This window comes from Boleophthalmus pectinirostris, unplaced genomic scaffold (genome assembly GCF_026225935.1).
Source record: "Boleophthalmus pectinirostris isolate CB_2022bp ecotype Guang Dong unplaced genomic scaffold, ASM2622593v1 HiC_scaffold_14, whole genome shotgun sequence".
Taxonomy (NCBI): Eukaryota; Metazoa; Chordata; class Actinopteri; order Gobiiformes; family Gobiidae; genus Boleophthalmus; species Boleophthalmus pectinirostris.
The window spans coordinates 13,047,902-13,068,421 of record NW_026571047.1 but is presented as its reverse complement, the minus strand read 5'-3'; the positions used below and the strand labels follow the sequence as shown (position 1 = coordinate 13,068,421).

At 40.6% G+C, this 20,520-nt stretch overlaps 1 protein-coding gene across 1 annotated transcript in view; it reads right to left on the bottom strand.

Moving 5' to 3' along the window:
• The window catches only part of capn15 (calpain 15), a 49,048-nt gene that overhangs the window by 7,383 nt on the left and 21,145 nt on the right, over positions 1-20,520 (bottom strand). The window contains exons 2-7 of the mRNA XM_020924224.2: positions 17,444-19,058; positions 11,709-11,917; positions 6,316-6,499; positions 3,910-4,133; positions 2,371-2,496; positions 352-504 (exon numbers count right to left, since the gene is read on the bottom strand). Of these exons, the coding sequence (XP_020779883.1) occupies positions 352-504; positions 2,371-2,496; positions 3,910-4,133; positions 6,316-6,499; positions 11,709-11,917; positions 17,444-19,036 (2,489 nt within the window). The 5' untranslated portion in view covers positions 19,037-19,058. The remainder of the gene's footprint in view (positions 1-351; positions 505-2,370; positions 2,497-3,909; positions 4,134-6,315; positions 6,500-11,708; positions 11,918-17,443; positions 19,059-20,520) is intronic.

Here is a 20,520-nt window from a genome sequence, read left to right as displayed (position 1 = left end):
ATATGTGGTTTTGTTTAATGAAGGTCATTTACTGTATGCACAGGTGCTATCACTTGAGTCTACTTTAAGCAATACACATAGTTTATAATAAAACAGAATGAACCAGTAAAAGTAATAAAAAGGATTATATAGTGACAAATAATCTATGTAATCCTATATGAATGATGAACAGCTGCTTTACTCAAGATGACCACCAGAGGGCAGAGAGGTTAATGAAAAAATCAGGATGGTCCTCGATAATATCAGACCCAGGCAAAGACTTGTTCTTTATGTTTTGCAAGGTAAAATAAAGGTACGAAAAATAAAGACCAATTCAGTGCATATCATAGGTTTATGACAGAAGTTTCTTACTTGATAAAGTCAGTGTACTCCATCCAGAAGACACCCTCACTGCTGCCATGCGCCATCAGCTCGTGCCTGAGGTGCTGAGGCCAGTCCGTCCACTCGTCTGACCAGTTCCCGTTCCACGAGAAGCGACCCCACGGATTTCTTAACCTCAACAATCTGCCATGAAAAACACAGGTAAAAAAACAGGTTTATTAGTCTGTCTACATCTCCAAAGCTCAAAATGCTCTGTTCTGCAGTCTGTGTATTAGAGTATATTTACTTCACTTATACTAAATCACCATTATCAGAATATGATTAAAATTATTTCTGTTGTTATGATCAGTCAGATTAATTGTTGAGGTCGTAAAATGTACACATAAGCACCTCTCGACCTTTTGAACTTAAAACGATAAAAAATTGTAGTTTGTGAACCTTTAAAAGATAAAACGAGACCAGACTTATTTCTCTTATTTATGACGCTAGATTCCAGTTATAGGAACATCAATCTGCAATAACAGAAGTACACTGTAAAGTTTTCTTTCCAGAAAGGCCGAGGGAATCCGTCACTTCCTTCCAGCAGCTGGTTTATCTCCTCTGGCTGAGAGTGAGGGAGACACCAACCTTATGGCCATAAATTTAACTACTACGTTGTGTGTCTCTTGAACGAATTACACCTGGGATTTATGGCTCCGCTGTGCTTGTCCTTAAAAGGTACGCGCAGAGAAAACTTACGATGCATTCATAATCAAAATAAGCAATAGACTCCGCCCCCTTTAATGTCAACTCAGATTCCAATTTGATGTATAAGTCTATTCAATATCTGATGTGGGGCCGAGGCGAGGCTGAGAGTCAATATTTGAAATGAGTCCGCACTTTTTCACTTTCCTTCCTAGAAGCTGTTTTGACTTCCGGAAAAGGGCCACTATATATTACACTGCAGAGAAATTGAAACGCATTTGTAGGGAAAAGGGGGAGAAAGCAGAAATAACCCAACTTGGTAATAACTACAGTCAGGATATTTTGTGATGCATGCTTCAAGGCTGCTGTGAAATATAACTACAACAATCTTTTTTTTTAAATTAAAACTGAACTACTTACTGACCAATTCAGGCAGCATATGGCTAAATGAATTAAGAGTTGCCAATTTGTATGCTAGACAGAAATGTGTCTGCTAGGAATACACTTAGGCTATGATTAAACGTAATTCATTAGTGAAAAAATGACTAATCTTACTTTTTATAAATCCATGAATTTACACCCTGTACACTGTGTAACATTAAAGGGCCCAAATGACATTATTTTTGACCTATGTTATAATGCCGTTTCCTCAACACAAACAAACCTGGAGCTGTTTTGTTTCATTCACATGTTTAACACACAAACCAAATGCAAATTTAGTTCTTCTCTCAAACAGAACGGTAGTACAGGTAGTGCTTGCAGTGTTTTTGAGGCGACAACTGCATTCGAACATGACTTCAAGCTCACAAGAGTACATTTTGTGTAATATAGAACCTTTAAGGTGCATAATCTGCTATCTGCTTGTGCTTATTTCCATAGACATAGATAAGTTTAATGACACATCAGGCCAAGTTACAGTGTTACATCTGGAGTGTGGTGACCCCTCTCACAGCAAGAATGCATGTTTTTTTAGCAATAATATTTATGTATTGTGTAACATTGCAAACAAAGCAAAAATATCTCCTTAGAGACAAGTAGGTGGCAAACCTCTCATCAGAAAAGTGACACAGTGCATCTTTTAATAGACCTCACTCATCATAAAACTTCAAAACAAGCAATTAGATCCTAAGAGCCGATAAGCCGTTTATGTTCCACTATAATATTGCCTAGTGAATGTCAAAGCGTGTCCAATCTTACGCCGATGCCGTCTTTATAATTCATGTGAGAGCTCTTGCGCAGATGTACGGAGGAGGACAGAGGTAATACGAGGTAGGAGGAGAGGCAGATGATCAGAACGCGGGCTGTAGCAAGTCTTGAATCATTGATGAGCCCAGACACTTGAAAGAGACTGAAAATGACAGGCACCTGTAGCCCTGAACGTCACGCACGTCCAGGATGGAGTAGGCATGGCGTGGCCTCAGACCCAGGGACTCGTAGACCACATCGTCCACCTTCATGTTGCCTCCTCCGCACGAAGCTCCCATCAGAAACCTAAGGACAAAGCAGACACACACGCATATTCAAATGCCTTTGTTTAAATATGCATTGTGCTGTCAAGGCTTCATCTTTTTCTCACAGTCATTTGTTAAAGAGTGTGCGGTTTCTGACAGATGGACCTGCAGTTTGGGCGCACATAATTTGCCCCCTAAGGAACTTGCTGTCTCTGGTGCTTTGATAGTGTGGAATATTCCAGTTCTTATTACTGCAGTGTTTCCTTACGGACATATGGAGGGGGCTGGCCCCCATTACCTTGTTTTTTTGTGTGTGTCTTAGAAGTTTGTCCAAAAGGGATGTTCATTAGCTGCCTTGGATTACACAGTAAACACAAACTCAAATTCTTATTCATTTTCACACTGAAGCTAATTTTACACTAATTTTATCGCTTCTGGTTGATCTCAGAAACAGAAATATTGGTGGGTATAAATGGTACTAAAGGTGCATGGATATCACAACTTCAGAATAATCATTTGACCCTAGTGAATCTGGAAACGATCACTACAGGACCTTTTGTAGAAAAGCATAATTCTTTTTGGCTCAGAGAAAATATTGCTAAAATAACAATTTGTGAAAAATAAATGAAAGCTGTGTGCTGCCTGCATCGTATTGTGAGCCAATATGTATCTATTGGGAACCTGAAAATGTGTGTCAGGGTCTATTGTTCATCAATCCACAACAAAAAAGAGATGGTCTCAAAGTAAAAAATGCGCATATACTCTACATTAATGTAAATAAAGAATGAGGATGAGCAGAAGTTTACTCAAGAAACTAGTTTGACTAGTGGTTTAAATGTGTTTACAGGGCCTTTAATGACAGCTGACAGCCTCACAGTAATTTAGACATGATGGTGCATGTTTTAAGTTAACTTGAAAATGACATAATCCCTATTTAGAAAATAGATTTATTGTAAGGTTACACATTGTTCTTGCATGATGCACACTTGTGTCATGATAAATACTATATCCTCTTTCCAATCATTATATACGAAAACTGAATACAATATAGTCAATATAGAGCTCAATATTGGGGATTTTGTGGGGTCTTTTTTATGTAATAATGCAATAAGATTTGAGCTGTAGATTGTAGTATAACAAACTTCTATGACTAATTGTTATTGGTTCCTTTGGCTATTTATTAGTTGCAGCTCAGGCCTTTGAATGATACTGTATAGTTAAAAATCAGTTCACTAGGATTATCCTGGTTTGTGTCTGTGACATAAAGTAGTTTCAGTATTATCGTTTATTGCAATATTTCTTCATAGCAGTATCATGCTTCAAAATGAGTTACTGTGACAGGTCTATGCACACTATGAAAAAAACAACACATCCCAGACACACCACTATGATAACTGCCCTTTTCTTTCCCCTCTGAAATAACCACACTTCACAAACAGTATCCCTCTCTCACCCCGCCTCCTTGGAGCTGAGCATCTTAGCCCAGATGAGGTCCGTGTCGATGGGCTCTTCTCGGGGGTTGGTGGAGCTGACCTGGAGCATGAGGGAGTCACAGGGTGCTCCAGTCAGAGTGGCCAGCCCCTCGATGGCCCGCCCTGCCTGCAGGGCAAAGTACGACCCATGGAGTTTGGCCAGAGCCTTCTCTATCAGAGCTACCCACAGCTGCTTCCTCTGGGCCTGGGGGAGCGGAGACACACGTCATAGAGATAATGAGACACCTCTGCCTAGAATACCTACAAACATACTACAATATTCGTACAATTTATTTGATTTATTTACTTGCTTACACATTTCTTTTGTTTGTCTTTTTTCAGTGTACCCATAGTCACTATTTACACAGCGTTAAAGGTCCTATATTATGCAAAACTGACTCTTTAGCCAGGTTAGAATGTTGTTACCTCCTCATAAACATACCTAGAGTTGTGTTTTGTTTCATTCACACATGTTTGAGCAATCCTGCATTATTAGTCTATCTGTATCTGCAAAGCTCAAAATGCTCTGTTACTCTGAATTTTAAATAATGTTTATAATCTAATAACAAGGAATTTACACATGGGACCAGATTTGGCCCCTTAAAGGCGGCAGGTCTCCATGAATATAGTGTGTATATAAATTTTTGCCCTCCCCATGTTAGAAATGCCTGCCCATTCACCTCCATCTGACATTAATATATAATAATGAGACAAAAATTTTTGGCTGTCAAATGCAAGTTAAATGCTTTGAAGACCATTTCTGGAGTACACGACTGGATGTTATTATCAGTATGTATTTTATCATTACAACTGATTGTTTCTGAACGCCGAGGAGCTTTATATTTTGTTTTGACAAGCCAGGCTGAGACTATTATCACTCAGAAAATGAAAAACATTCTGGGCCCCTTCCAATTTTGTCCCACAATTTCAGTGGATTTTTGAAAAGATAAAAATACAATAGTAAACAGAGCTCTGCAAAAATATAATGATACAAATAAATAAACAGTGAATGGAATTGTTGTATAGGTCAGATCTGTGGAGAGGCAATCATGCTCACATTAAGAATGTGAATTGTATGTGAATATATGCAAGGGAAGATATGTTTAATGCTATAGTGTTGAAGTTTTTAGGCAACGTAATCCCATAGTTTACCTTTTACTGTACAACCATGCAATTTATTTCTGATAAAAAACACAATTCATAATAAAAGCCAATACGTACTAATTTCTCCCATCCCAGAGCACCACACTAACATAACCTAAATCTGTCCTTTATTTTCTTATGGAACATGGCCTACATTGCTAGTAGATAAACAGATGATGGAGCAGCCGTCTGGGTTGTTATGCTTTGCTTGTTGCACAGTGTAAGACATGATAGCTGATTGCAAGTTGATTAATTACACATCAAGGTACTGCGGTCCTGGAAGACACGCTTGCAATAATAAATTAACACGTGTTTAGATTAATATGATAATGATACAGTGTTGTTATAGACTGATCTACTATCTACTAGCACCATTATTCACACAGACAGGTCCATGTGTTCAGACAGTGCATTTGTATACATGATATCGACGGCGGGGTTAACCTTCAAGTTTATGATCCTATCTTACAAGGAAGGGCAACCATTTAGTTACTGTAAATGATAATGAATTATTGTGGCACTTTTCGCTTGGATTTGCAATTACTAAAATGCATTTATTTGATGGGGACAGTGCATATTTGATGAAAGTACCAGCGACAAAACTATTTGCCATCTGTGCTCCCTAGAGGTAACATAAAAAGACACAGATTAAAACATGAATAAATGATGTGAAATATGTTTTACATTTATTATAAAAAATAATGTCTGGTTTACCATCAAACCTTCATATAAAAATATCAAAGGTTTATAAAAGACTATATAAAAGAAGTGGAATAAGGGAGCGTTCTGTCACTCATAGGGTTCGGCTCCAGTCAAAAGAAGCTCATGAGGCTAGTAGCTATAGGAGTGAATTTGGAGGTGAGTTCCATAGTACGAATAGGAATTTATTCACAGACAAAACATCAAAATACACTAAAAACACCAGGATTATGTAGCACGGGTTAATACGAACATTTTAAGACCAGAATGATCAGGCTTGCAGCAGCAGTTACAGAGAAAGTCCTAATTTTTTAAGGCAAGGTCAAGGGTCCTGAAGGAGCTGGAAGGACAACCATTTTCACTTCCTATTTGGAACATGGCGGCATCTGTTTTGATCCTTTGAGAGATCTTGAAAGTTGATTTTAGACAGCATAAACTCAGGAAGAGCTCCATCTTTCTGTAGAAATATACTACTTGTTCTAACTTTCCTCTTGTCAGTTAACAATTCATTCTGGGGCAGTACCTGAGAGAGAAGGATAGAGTACCTGAGAGAAAAGGAGGTAGCCGTAGTCGTCACAGGGCAGCATGTCGTCCACCAGCACTGTGGTCCAAGTACCGTCCTTACACAGCCGCACCTGGTAGGCCCCCTCTGGACAGATGGTGCGTGTGATCATGACCCTCTCCACCAGCTCCGGACGCTCCGCTAACACTGCCAGTGCACTCAGGAACCTGCAGGGGGCGTTGAGGGAAAGTTACAGGAGAAATCATGTCCAACCAAGAAAAAAATGTATGAAAAAAAACAAAAAACAAAAAGACAAATAGGATAGTAGTAGTCAGTATCAACGGTTGCTGCAATAGTAGTATGTAGTGGTAGTTAGTAATAACAATAGTTGTAGCAATAGTAACGGTTGTAGAAGGAGGTGGAATTAGTGCTTCAGTGCTTTACTAATGAAGTTGTATTTTTGAAGTATGGCTGTGCATGTGTCGCATGCACAGCCATACTTCAAAATTATAATTTGAAACCATAGCTTTACAGTCTTTCATAAATGTGCCTGTACATGTTTCGTTAGAGGTTTTGGTGTAACAAACAAAGGCATTATAAAATAAAACACAAAAATATAGAGATATCACTGTATACCATTTTTATAGAAATTCAGTGCATTTTAATCAAGTTTTTGCAGCTTTTTGATTGTTCCTTTTCATAGACTGTACTTTTTTGCATACTGTCAAAAAGTAGACAGTCCAACAACTACCTGCATATAGAAGTAACAGTACACATTTCAGTACTCCTTCCTGTACGTTGACAATAACATCCAGAGTGATTTAAAGCCTGAGTTGATTGTGAGCACCGTGTGTGGCTCTGTGGACTTCAGTATAAATAAATTCTGACGTGTTGAATTGCAGCAGGTACAGCGAACACCGACTGGCAGAAGCAATCAGAGAGAGACCAGCTACTGACAACCACCCGTCAAACTGCAAATAAGGAATTAGACATACGTTTCAACACAGCAGTTAGCCACGGCTTTGGAACTGTATGCAATTTCTGCTCAGTGAAAATCAATCATGTTTGATAAGGTGCCTTCTGCATAGCTTCTTATTACTGATAATTTAGCCGGCAGCGGACAAACTCACTTGCTTTTTAATTAGTTAATCACATTCCAAAATAAAATATTAAAATGTCTTCAGCTAAAATGAGTCAAGGGACAAAGTAATGACTTCACTTATAATTGGTAACAGCAATTATATAGCATTGTTATGAGTGCAAATGCCAAACGTATCACAGCTTTAAAGGTACACTATGTAACTTTCTCGTGAAAGGTCCTTCATCTGCTTGTTTCCATGCCAATGTTACAGCTTTGTCTGGAATATTTCACAGTATTGCATAACATGTGTCTATCTGGCATTGTATTCGAACTTGGAAACATTCTTATTGTGTGCAAGGTTACCTCTCCATAGATCTGATCTGTAACTTGGCCTGGATATTAGGGGGATAGTACCATATCGAAATATCTATATGTTGTGAAACTAAATGATAGAGCTATAATTTTGTTGCTTGTTTATGCAATACATTTGACATATTCACTGTTCTGATATTTAAAATGGGGGTATTTAATTTTGAGTTTGGGCAAAAAAAAAGAAATGTTGTAGTTAAAATAAATTTGGCTCTTTGAAAATAATGCTATATGTTACGGCCAATATATCAATTATTGCATGTATTGCAACTCAAGAGGCACCCTGTGATTCACTAGCCTGATTCATCAGCCGGTTTCACTTTGTGGAAACCGTCTGACCTTGCAGCATTTGATTTTGTTTGCTCAACGGTAGGTGGGTACTTTTTTAAATTAACCAATCGCTGCTATTTGGTTGTGACGTATGTAATGTGCCAAATCCCATAGGAAGAAGGGCAATAACATCTTTCCCCTTAATAAAATTCACCAAACATTTGGTGAATTTTGTTCCAGCTTTAAGTCCTCGATCTCAGGAATCGTTGCCAACACAGAATGTCTGGCTTTGTCTGCATCCATCTCGACCACTTTGTTTACTGTTGTGCTGTACCACAAAAAGGACCCAGTCATGGCTTCACAGTTCCTCCCTGACTGGCCGGTGCATGGTCTACAACTTATGGGGTTCTTGCAAACTGTCTAGTGTATTCTGATTCCTGACCTAATCGCTGGAGAGAAATTAAACTGAGCGGAGGCACTAGGTGGCGCCAGCATGGCTAGTGAGTAGATACTGTGGAACATAACAGGCAAAAGCTATCCTCATCAGAAGTTACATAGTACACCTTTAAGTCTGCTGTTGGAGCTCTAAGTAAGGTAATTGCCATAACCCACCCTAGGCTCCAAATATATGAAGCAGATACGGAGAAATTCACTGTAAAATACCTTTTATAAGACTACAATATACTTAAATTCAACTGGACTGAATGCGCCCAGCTGTTAATCCTAACAGTGTCAAAAATGCATTACCACTGTTATAATGTGATATAATGTTGGCCTTTGTGTCCAACATGATTCAGAAATTAGGGTGACTAGTGATTTTTTGCAGTCTGCTGGGTTGACTGCTGGTTTATGAGGCCACGGTGCGTTTGAACAGCCAGTGTGCAGGAATTTGGGTTACATCCGTTTTGGAGCGGGGAGGATTTGGCCCGGGGGACGGTTATTTTTGATAAGCTCTATGTGCGAGTGATGAAGTGAGACTTGTATGGGGACAACTTTGGGAGTGACTGTTCATTGTTGTGTTTGTGGAGAAGTAAGACAGTGCCCAGAGGACACACGCCGCAGAACAAGGGCAGAGAGATAAAGAGCATGTCCAAACAAACTCAGCGCTGTGAATAATCTGCAGTCAGGTGTATCGCTACATCTGTCCAACTGCAACCGTGCTCTACTCTCATTTCTCTTAAAGGGCCCTTATTACGCTATTTTCTGATCTATGTTATCATGTTATTTCTTTGTCAAAAACCTTCCTGGAGTTGTTTTGTTGCATTCACACATTTTACACACAAATCTTGCATATTTAGGCTGAGTTCTACTCTCAAACAGAAAACACCTTATTCAACCTTGTGATATCATGTTGTAACACAGGAAATGCTTCACTGTGTTTTTAAACTCCATATATCTTCACTAGAATCAGTTGGATAATTTCAGCTCTGAAACTGCCAATCTCTACTGAACTAAAAATAAAAGGTAGAAAACTATCACTTCATGATAGGGCTGTGTGATATGGAGAAAAAAAGAATCATGATTCCTACCCCATATTGATCTCGATTTTCGATTTGATCTTTTTCCATCATAATAAAAACATAGACATGTGGACTTCGGACATAAAGGGCAGAGTGTCAGAGTCACTACAGTTTTTATTTTATGTTGATAGAATCAATAATTCCAAAGAAATTCATACTTAAAAGTTGGAATGAGTTTGTACAGTATAGTAAACTCAAAGCATGCACACATTACTGTTAGCGGCAGAAACATGTGTGATGTCCATGTGCTAAATGAGGTTTCAATCATAAATGGTGAGAAAATGACCGTTTAATTTCCATAACTTATAAAATGAGAAGCACAAGACGAAAAAAGGTGAGGAGAGGCGGCTGGATCAGAGCGAGGGAGGGAGAGCGGGGGGTTGTTTCAGACGGCAGTGCGCACACAGAGGCAGAGGAAGAGAGACTGGACGTGTAGTTAAATTGTGCAGATTTAAGTCAAAACTTGTGAACATGTGAGGAGACAAAGGGACAGGCTGTGGTTCAGGCTACTTTTTCCTAAACTAGAGATTAAATTCTCGTCACAAGGTAAATTCTGACATCACAAGGTGGAACAGTACATTCTGAGCTTTTTAGATGTGGACAGTGTGAATGAAACAAAACACAACTTCAGGTATGTTTCTAATGAGGTAACAACATTATAACATGGCTTAAAGCTCACAAGAGTCCATTTTGTGTAATATAGGACCTTTAAGGCTGCTTTCCACTGAGTTCATTTCACATTTTATCTCTTTACTCTGTGATGTTCAGATTCTTTGAAGTGCCTCTGTCTCACCATTAACTTGATGTGCTTTTGAAGGAGAAACTAGATCACTGCTTCTCAAACTATGGTGTGTGTATAACTATGGGAGATTCACAGTTTTATCCAAATATCCAAATTTATGATTCACAAATGTTGAAGCTTATTATCTGTTAGGGAATGGCTCCGCAAACTTGCCACTTTAACCTTATTGCTTAGTCCTTTTTACTGACAACAATCACATCATTGGAGTTGATTAGATGCACTTCCTTTTTACCTTTTGTTTATTCATGCTGACAGCAAACATGACAATGTTTGTACCTGGTTTTCTTTTATCTGGATATGCCCAGTAATTACAGAGATGTTAACCATAAAACTGAGCCAAAACAATTACATGTAAATCATTAACATTTTAAGCATGATTTAGTCCAGGTTTTGGTATGATGTCTATGTCATGCTGCTCTTTGTTTGCCGGACCAGCTAGTCCCTTCTACATTCAGATCGAATCCAGAAGGGAACAGAATCAGGTAATGGAGGGGGAAAATCCTCCATCTTAACTTGATGATCTAGCCACAGTTGTTAATTTGTATCACACGTCTCAAATGCGGAAAACATGTCCTCCTGAAAATACTTGTAACATTCAGAACAATATATCTAACTTCTTTTACCCGAGATAAATAACAGTTTGATACTTTAATTCTAATTTTTAATTTTAATTAGATTCTATAAAAATCTGTTTCTCAGTCCTTTATTTAGTTTTTTTCCCCTTTTTACATATAAACCGCTATGTTTCTTTTTGACACAAACAAGGCATCTCTCTGAGTGGTTAATTTGACTGTAAATCAACCCCTTTGGAATCGGGTAGACAGGATATGGCTAGAATTTATCAAATTTTCTAAAAGTGTGTGGTTCTGGCTGGTCAGGTAAGCTCTCATGTGTATTTTCTGTGTAGCAGCCTGTGTATCTGAGACAAATTTCCTTGGGGACATATAAACTACTCTTGAATCTTGAATGATTTAGCTCTGTTGTCAACCTGGTGCAGTCCTGGTGGCACTTGGAAAGCAAAATATTGTGCACAGTTGTATTTGGTGTTGAAAGTTTGAGAGCTGCTGCCTTAGACAAATAAAGATAAGGCAATTTTGGAGGCTCCATAGGGCATAGTGTACCCTATCCCCTACACCCTCTTCGGTGTTTACAACCAACTTCACTGCAAACTTATAATAGATAAACACAGAACACAATTAGGAAGTCATAAAAAATAATTAATGGAAACAATTTACTGGCTCTTGAGGTTGGTTTTCCACTGTAGAGCAAAAAAAACTACATTCACGTCCATTTGAACACGACTGCAAAATTATATGATCACTATATTGCTCAGGAACAAAGAGCCAAAGCTGTATAGAGGCCTCTATATGTAACATGAGTATTTAAGTGCTCACCAGCAGTTTCCCAGCAGGCCTTGCAGGATGTCGGAGGGCCTTGGCGTCCTGAACACTGACCACTTGACGCCGCGGTCTTTGAAGTTGCTGCAGTTGATCTCGTGTGGGCGGAGCCATTTTTTGATCCGCTGCTGGACGCTGTCGCCTTCGGGAAAGCCCACCGAGCGAGGGCCTGGGGGGAAGCTGTCGTCCACGAAATTTACGGTGTTCTGATTGGATGAGGGGGAAAGGGGCGGAGACAGAGAGAAGAGGTTGAGATGTTATTTACGATGCAGTAAATGAATGAAATTAGTTGGAATAAGGCTTAGGCAATTTGACTAAAATAAATATCTGAATATAATTTTTTTGCATTATCTCCTTTATAGTATTCAGCAATTTTATGGCAATTCATGAATGTGCTAAAATGTGGGTCTAAATGTCTCGATTGAGGTTAAAGGACGTATATTACACAAAATAGACTCTAGTGAGCTTTTAGCCATGTAAGAATGTTGCTACCAGGAGTTGTGTTTTGTTTCATTCACACGTTTCAGTAATCACTTTTTATTTGTCTGTCTACGTTTCCAAAGCTCAAAATATTCTGTTGCACATTGTGATGTCATGAATTGTAAGAGTAAGAGAATTTAGCCTAAATATGTAGGGTTTGTGCGTTAAGCATGTGTGAAAGAAAAAATACAACTCCAGGTGTGTTTGTGTGATGAGGAAACAACATTATAACATCGATCAGAAGATAGTGTAACATGAGTGCTTTTAAGTATTCCTCAAAATGTGAGGATTGTAAAATTAACCACAAAAGTTCAGAGACATTGCTCTATACTGCAAGTTCTCTTTGTAGTCTTAATTATAGACAATATAGTTTCTTGTGATATTATAACATTTTTCGATTTATTTCCCACCACTAGTTTATGGGGACAAATGAGGACAGTCAAATCCTTGCTAATTATTCATGTGGCATGGGGAATGACTTGCACTGTTTATCGTGGCTTCACACATGTATCCAGCGGGGGGCCGGAGCACACAGCCTCTGCCTGTACCAGAGACGGGACGCTAACACAAATAGCACATGAAGTGCGTACGCCCTCACTGCACACTCCCTACTGGGCATCAAGCATTTAACACAACAAACCATTCGGAAAGCACTGTGAAACACAACCTCTACTGTATTTGTGTCCTAGACGCATGCGGACATCTAATCTGGACACACTATCTGCCCATCCAAAACTCTGCGGCACATGCACAAGCTATCCCCTTACCGCAGCGGTGTCAGAAGTGGGCTCGGTCAAAGGAGGATTTCTGAAGTGGGTGGAGTCTTGACGTTGCTGGTGGTTATAGTTATATCTCATGGATAATATATTATCTTATATGTTCACTCATGTCATTTGAAAGCAGAAATTTAGGTGTTGATCTCTACCAAATCTCTGCCAGATTCAAGGACACCAAACTTAAGATTTCTGATTGTAAATTGTGATGTTATTGCTTAAATCATTTACAAAAACAGTCAAAATAAAAATACATACAAACATATAACACAAATAAGATTTCCTTACCTGGCTTATAAATCATGAATCATTAGTAAATGAATGATAAGGCTACTTCCTAAAGGTTAACTGTTGGGTTACAATATCAATCATTTCAAATAAATATTAAATATATTTTCAATTACGACTCAAATAATGGTTGATTATGATTTTCTTGTCCAGAGCCATATATATTTGGACCATAACCACATCCGGTCCGTGTACACGGCTCCAATGGATTTACTATGGCGTTATCAAGATGTAACTGAAGTGCACTCGAGGGCATGAGCATCAATACTAAGAAGTGAGGTTCTCTCATTTCAGGGACCTGGAGTAGAGGAGAGTTTGATATGCGGCCGGCTCTGCTCGTGGATATCACTGCGGCCAATTGATTAAACGTCATCCTCCACAATCCAGTTTGGGGCAAAATCATTTCAAAGCTGCTTCCTGTAGTTCAGTGGCTCAAGTGTGACCTATGGACTGGCTTATATTCAGGGCTTAAGTACCTAAATGGATTTACTACAGATGTGGAGAGGAATGGAGCAACTCTAGAGCCTCATATGTTGACAAATATGAGGAAACAAACTAAGCAGGCCACTGGAACTTCAGTGGTAGGCTAATTATTGTCATAAAGCAGGTGTAAAATTCTCAAAGTTTTTAGCAGTCAGCAAACTTAAAAGTCCAAATGAAATGTTAAATATTGATTCAGTGAAAATCTTACATTCCCTCTTCAGTAGTGGCTGACCACAAGCAATAAGCCAGCACAGAGCACATAAAAGTAGTGTAGTGTTCTCTTCTGTAGAGAAAATATGTTCACTATAGCCGCTTCGTCAACACAATTTCTCCCAAAAGACAACACTACACGACTGGTTGCTTTTCTAAGTCATTTCAAGTGGCCTGTTGCAATAACACTACATAAATTGTAACTCATTTCTTTTTCATTGTTCCCTTTTTGTGTAGCTCAATACCTGCTGAAATGTCAGTGTTGTCACATAAAACACATTTTTAAACAGATGTGTGAATAAGTATGTGCAATGTATACAATACAAAAAGAAAATTACTAACAAACCCATGAAGAATTATGCCCAATTTATTTCCAATAATGAGGAACATTTTGTACTAATTATGAATACTTCAAGATGTTAAAGCTTCATCAAGGCCCCATTTGTGAAATATGTGAAGATTTACACTCACGTTTATAGTTGACTGTGCAATTAGTATCTACTACGTTGTGTCTCATACATTAACACAGACATCCCAATAAGCCAATAACAATTAAATGTTTTGGTTATAGTTGACGATATAATGCAGTCGATTTCCACCTCAAAAACTGAAAGTAGTTTTATTTAATTGCATTACATTTATCTTGTTCAAAGTGAGAACAGAGAGCTGTAGCTTGGATGGCGCTTTGAATTTTTGATATCATTTATCAACTAGAAAAGCACTCAGAGAGCGCAGACCTCCGCCAAGGACTACCCCCATTTTTTATATAAATTGCGATAAAATCAGTCTTCTGGATCAGCCTTTGGAATATGAAAGAGGATCCCATTGTCCATTCCTGAGTCAAATTTCATAGGGTTTGGTCAATAATTTAACCGAGATATTGAGAAACAAAATTTTTGGCCCCATTTACCACAATGTTAACTAAAATTTCAAAGTGATCCAGAATCCAGGATTTCTTCTGGATCACCCCCAAAATGAAATCAGTTCTTCCTTTTCACATTTCCAACAAATCTTGAAAATTTCATCAAAATCGGTCCATAACTTTTTGAGTTATGTTGCTAACAGACAAACAAACAAACAAACAAACAGACAAACGCCGGCAAAAACATAACCTCCTTGGCGGAGGTAAAAATATATTACTTGTGCTTGAAGAATTTGCACATGGTGTCAGGATGTAGCAGTGTTGTTGTGATGTGCTACAGTAAGTCCACTTGGGTAAACCTCATCACTGTTGCTTTCTCTGGAGCCTCGCCAACAAACAAACTCCAGCTTCACTCAGCCAATTCAAGTAAGAAAACCTTCTGCTCTCCAACAGTACACACCACTGGCAGCCATACAAGGCCCTTTTCAAAGATGCTAGCCAGTGTATTTGGATAACCACATGCTACGGGCTAACTATTGATCTCCTAAAAGTCTGCTAACAAGGACGTATTGAGCTGGCACTAACAGCGCCACACTTATTAGACCTGCAACAAAGGCATCCAGAGCAGGCTGCCATTCACCATGTGCTACAATTAAACATGCTAAACAAGCCAGAGGAATTAAATAGGAGCTACATTTCAAACATTAAAACACAGTTCAAAATTGTAAAATTTTAGCTGTTCTTCCAAACATGTTACAAAAAGAAAAAAAACATGTTGGAGTGAGAGTACGTAGACATGGTTAAAGGAGAAGGCACCAGGCTATATCCTCTGCTCCTACACCAATCAGAGTGAGATGAAACGTGGAGCCATGAGAAAACACTGTGCATTCAGGTGAAAAAGGGAAGATTTCTTACACCGAGTGCTCTGGGCTAAAAATCACGCCAGTAATATTCACTCCAATCTAAACGCCAATAGGTTTTCATCAGCAAATACCAATTTCAAATCAGCAGATTATAGATTAATATAAATATGGATTTGATTATGGATTTGTCTTTCAAAATAAACACAAATTAAAGCTTTTCTTTAACATTAAAATAGATCAGCATTTATAGGTTCAATTAGTCCAGACTACAGCAGTACATGGTCTGGAATGAACTGCCATTTCTCATAAGTGTAAGAAAATAAAAATAACACTATTAATAACCCCATTTTAAACAGTTTTAATTCAGGACGCGAGTCAAGGGAGGGGAGAGGTTTTTCTGTCTCAATACAATCACAATCAGCACTCTTTAAACCTGTTATATCTGAAATGATAGTTGGTTTAACGACAGTCTCCATGTCCTTCAGGCTGTGTAGAGCTTGTGACATGGGGCTGTAGGCTACACTAACTGTAATAGGCATTCAGTGATACGAGCAGAAGCAGCAGCAGAAACACTTACACTTTACATAGCAGTTTTGCAGCAAAAATAATATACGTGCCTTTCCTATAGTAAATCAGATTGCAAACTGCCCACAAATTGGTTTATATGAGTAGTTTCATCTAACAATTTACTATCAGATTCCTTGAGTTTAACCACCATACACTGCTTTGACCATATTAGAAAGAATCCAGTTTGCATTTTGCTCTGCCCTTAGTGTCCCTGACCCCTAAGAGCTCATGGCCACAGATGATGCACTTCCTGATTACGGGCGCCATAGGGAAGCAAATCATCCCTCCACTCCTGCCTCTGCTGCTAAAAATAGCTCAGTCCTATGTTCACCTTAGTTTCAATGGCTCACATGAGCAGAGCACGGGCACGGTACAGGGAGACAAGTACAAAAAGAGATCATACTCAGAGGGGAACAGATGAAAGTAAGTGAACTTTGAAGAGGAGAACTGAGAATGAGGTCTAACGTTTCAAGCTTTAATTTCAATGTTAAGTTTAGGAAGACACTGTGAGAGGTGAGAGAGATCTTTGATATCTGTACCTCCCACGCACCCAATAGTGAGCTCTGTGACTCTCAAAGAAGCCATTAATAATGCATGGAAAGCTCACTTCATGCTATTGTAAACATAGCATGAGAGGTGCTGGAGAGCTGTAACAAGACGGTCACAGGCACACAAAGTCCAGCCGTGCCCACACTGACTGACCATGAAGAACTTCTATCAGAGCACAGAGTTGGAGATGAGCACCTGTGTGTTTATACATGGCTGAGAGGATGAATCACCCCAGTGAGTCCTCCCCGATGACACGCGGATGACCTTAAAGCCCTCTGATCTTTGAATGTGATTATGTTGTTATGGCAACATACAGAAAGACCCTGATTGCAACGACACAATTAGGTCCCACAATATGTGAAGTGCTGTATGGCCACTTCTATTGAATTGTGGTTCAAAATATGCAATTATAGTTTTTAATAAGTAATAAGCAGGCTTAGAATATTACAAAAGGTACCAGAAGCCAATTACACTGAAGTTCTCCATTTTAATCCTCAGAGACACAAATAAAATAAAACCATTTCTTAAAACAAAAAACTAATAACACATTAAGTATAACTGCCATTTTGTTACTAATACAACTCTTCATTACTCTCTTTTCAAACCTCTGCATGTTGGTTGAAGTTATAATGTGTGCATTGTCAGTGTGTTACTCACCTCTCTGCAGAAGCTGACAATATTCTCCCACAGCTCCTTGGCTTCGCCCTCATCGTTGCGGCGGCGGGCCTCAACATGCATGCTCTCCCTCCTCTTCAGAGGTTTTAGCACCTTGCGCATGGTGAGGTACTGCTGGGGCGTGTGGCACGCGACACAGTTTTTGGCCTTGTTGTCATTGAGCAGAGTACATGCGGGACAGCCCCACTGCCCACCCTTCTCCTGAAGGCTGGAGGAGGCGGAGCTGGAGGAGGGGAAGCCTCGCCCCTGTTTGCGTGTCTTGTGTCCCGAGGATGAAGAGGAGGAGGAAGATGCTGTGCACGAGCACGATGCAGAGGCAGAGCCAGCGGAGTGGCCACAGGCCGGGCAGCAGCGGGACAGGGGAGTCTGCTGCTCCACAAAGCCATGGAGCTTGGAGGAGCCACAGGCAGAGCACTTGGCGGCCCCCGTGGGGTTGCGGAGCGTACACTTGGAGCAGGCCCAGGTGCTGAAGTCTGGGCTGGAGGGGCTGGCAGGAGTGAAGCGCACAGACTCACAGCCCACCAGGTCGATGAGGTCAGCGCCGGCCCGTGACGATCTGCACGACTCACACTTGGAGGAGTTGCCTGTGTTGGACACAGAGCAGTTAGGGCACTTCCAGGTGGAGGAGGATGAGGAAGGAAGGTGGGGGGGCAGTGGGTGGTCCTCTTCCTCTAAAATACTTAGGCGTTTGCTGGGGTACACAGGCTCCTGGGGCTGGGCGTGCTTGGGCTTGGCTGGCCGTTGAGGCCCTGGCTGTGGGGGGACGATGGCCGTGGAGGGGGAGGTGGGACTGGGCGTGTTGGTGCCGGGGTTTGGGGGGCGCCCAGGAGGGGGCACCTCCCTCCGACTGCGTGGCACAGGGTTGTTCTGTAAGGATGAAAAAGAGGAAAAAGAAGGCTGGGATGCTGCATGTGGGGGCTCCTGAGTATCACAGGGCGGGGCGGGGGGAGAGTCATCGGTGAGGTCTATGAGCAGCGGAGGAGCCCCTGCACTGTGGGCTGGGAAACCCAGCACAGGAGTCCGCACCTCAGGCACTACCAGAGCCTCTGGGGGGATTTTGGGTAAGGACAGTTTTCTGGGACCCCCACAGGCTGAACAGGACAGGGCCACGGGGGTGTTGTGAAGAGTGCAGCGAGGACAGGCCCATCCCGAGTGCTGGGCCTCCAGACGCACCACCTCTCCATTACTCTCGGAGCGCCGCAGCACCTCCTCTTTGGCTGGGTGCTGTCCGTGAGGCTCCAGTAGAACTGAAGGGGTGACAGTGGGGGTGGGTGATTCTGAGGGGGCCGATGGAAGGCCGTTGGCAGTGGCAGCGATGGTGGTGGTGGGGGGAGTGTGGGTGGCAGCAGACTGTCCGAAGCCACACACGGAGCAGGCTCCAGAGCCCTGGGGGTTGTTGAGGGTACAGCGGGGACAGGCCCAGCGGTGCTCCTCACTGCTGCTCAGCCTGAGGATCTGGTTCAGGTCGGGTTTTTGGCGCGGGGCTTCACAGATGGAGCAGCGGGGGGCTGCGCCCGCGTTAAGGAAGGTGCAACGTCCACATGACCACTCACTTCCTCGCACCGCCGCTGCCATGGAGCCAGGAGAGTGGGAGTGGCTGTAAAACAAGCACAAATACATCAATATACACCAAACAGGAATTTTTACTCAATATATACTGTCAAAAAACCAAAATGTAATAAATACTTTACTCAGCCACTTTTCTCAAATGGTCTACAATGCATTTTATTATGTTATATGATACAATAAGTGATGTGTTGTCCTGTGCACAGGACGTGTCTTTATAAGAGGAGGTCGTCACGCTACTCAAAAAGCAGTGATGCACGAGGCACGTGCATGTGCTCAATGCAGCAACTAATGTGGCACATTTCACCCAACTTTTGCAGAACAGACTGTATGCTCCTCTGTGATCACACGAGGAATAAACACAAGAGACGGCATTATTGCTCAATTATATAGCCTTTATCAAACAAAGCAGACTACTGCAATGCCCAACCGAGATTTTCAATCTTTAAAAGTATGTTCAAATTAGTTAGTATTAGTTAGTGATTTAAAAATATGCTTATTTTAAATGCTTCAGAATAGAGAAAATAATTAAAATGATTATATATTATTATTAGGGGTGTCAAATTATCGCGTTAATTGCGATTAATTAATTACAGTCATATTTAGCGCGTTATGTTTTTTAATCGCGTTAATCTCATTTTTAATCTCTAACTTTACTGTTTCTGTATGCGAATTGCTTTATTATAAAACCAGTTTTTATGTGTTGTTGGGACAACAACACACACACAAAAAAACACATTTATATATTTTTTTATTTCGGTAATTCCACTCATTGCCGGAAACCCACACAAAACGCGCGCAGTAAGAGCGATGTAAACGTCATGTTAACGTTGGCGCGTCAGTCACACAATGGACGAGGTCGAAGAGCCAGTAGAACAGAGGCAGCAGCGCACAGGTAAAAACACATTCATGTCTTGGAAATTCTTCTCCCGACGTGAAATATAAAAGAAAATAACAAATATAAATCGCCTACAACTTAAATGTTACTGGTGAAAACAACCTGCAAAGGCTCATGATGTCTGCACTACTGTCCTATAGTGACCTGCCACATGAGGGGACACGCACACAAACACACGCAAACACAAACACACACAAGCAAACACACACCTTCATCAACGCGCGGACCACGTTTCCTTCCGTAGACACTGCGCTTACACCGACGTGCTCCTGTGCGCCGCATACGTTTTCTCGCGTATGTTGCGTAAACCGCGCTTCCTCCTGTGCGCCTCTAAACCAGAACTAACACCAAGACTAAAACCGGGACTAACCCAGTCCAGGACTAAACCAGGACTAAACCAGGACTAAACCAGGACTAAAACCAGAACTAAAACCAGAACTAAAACCAGAACTAAAACCAGGACTAAAACAGGACTAACACCAGGACTAAAACCAGGACTAAACCAGAACTAAAACCAGTGTTTTTATATATACATATATATATATATATATATAAATAAAGCATTTCTCTATCAATAATATTTTTAATATGGTTA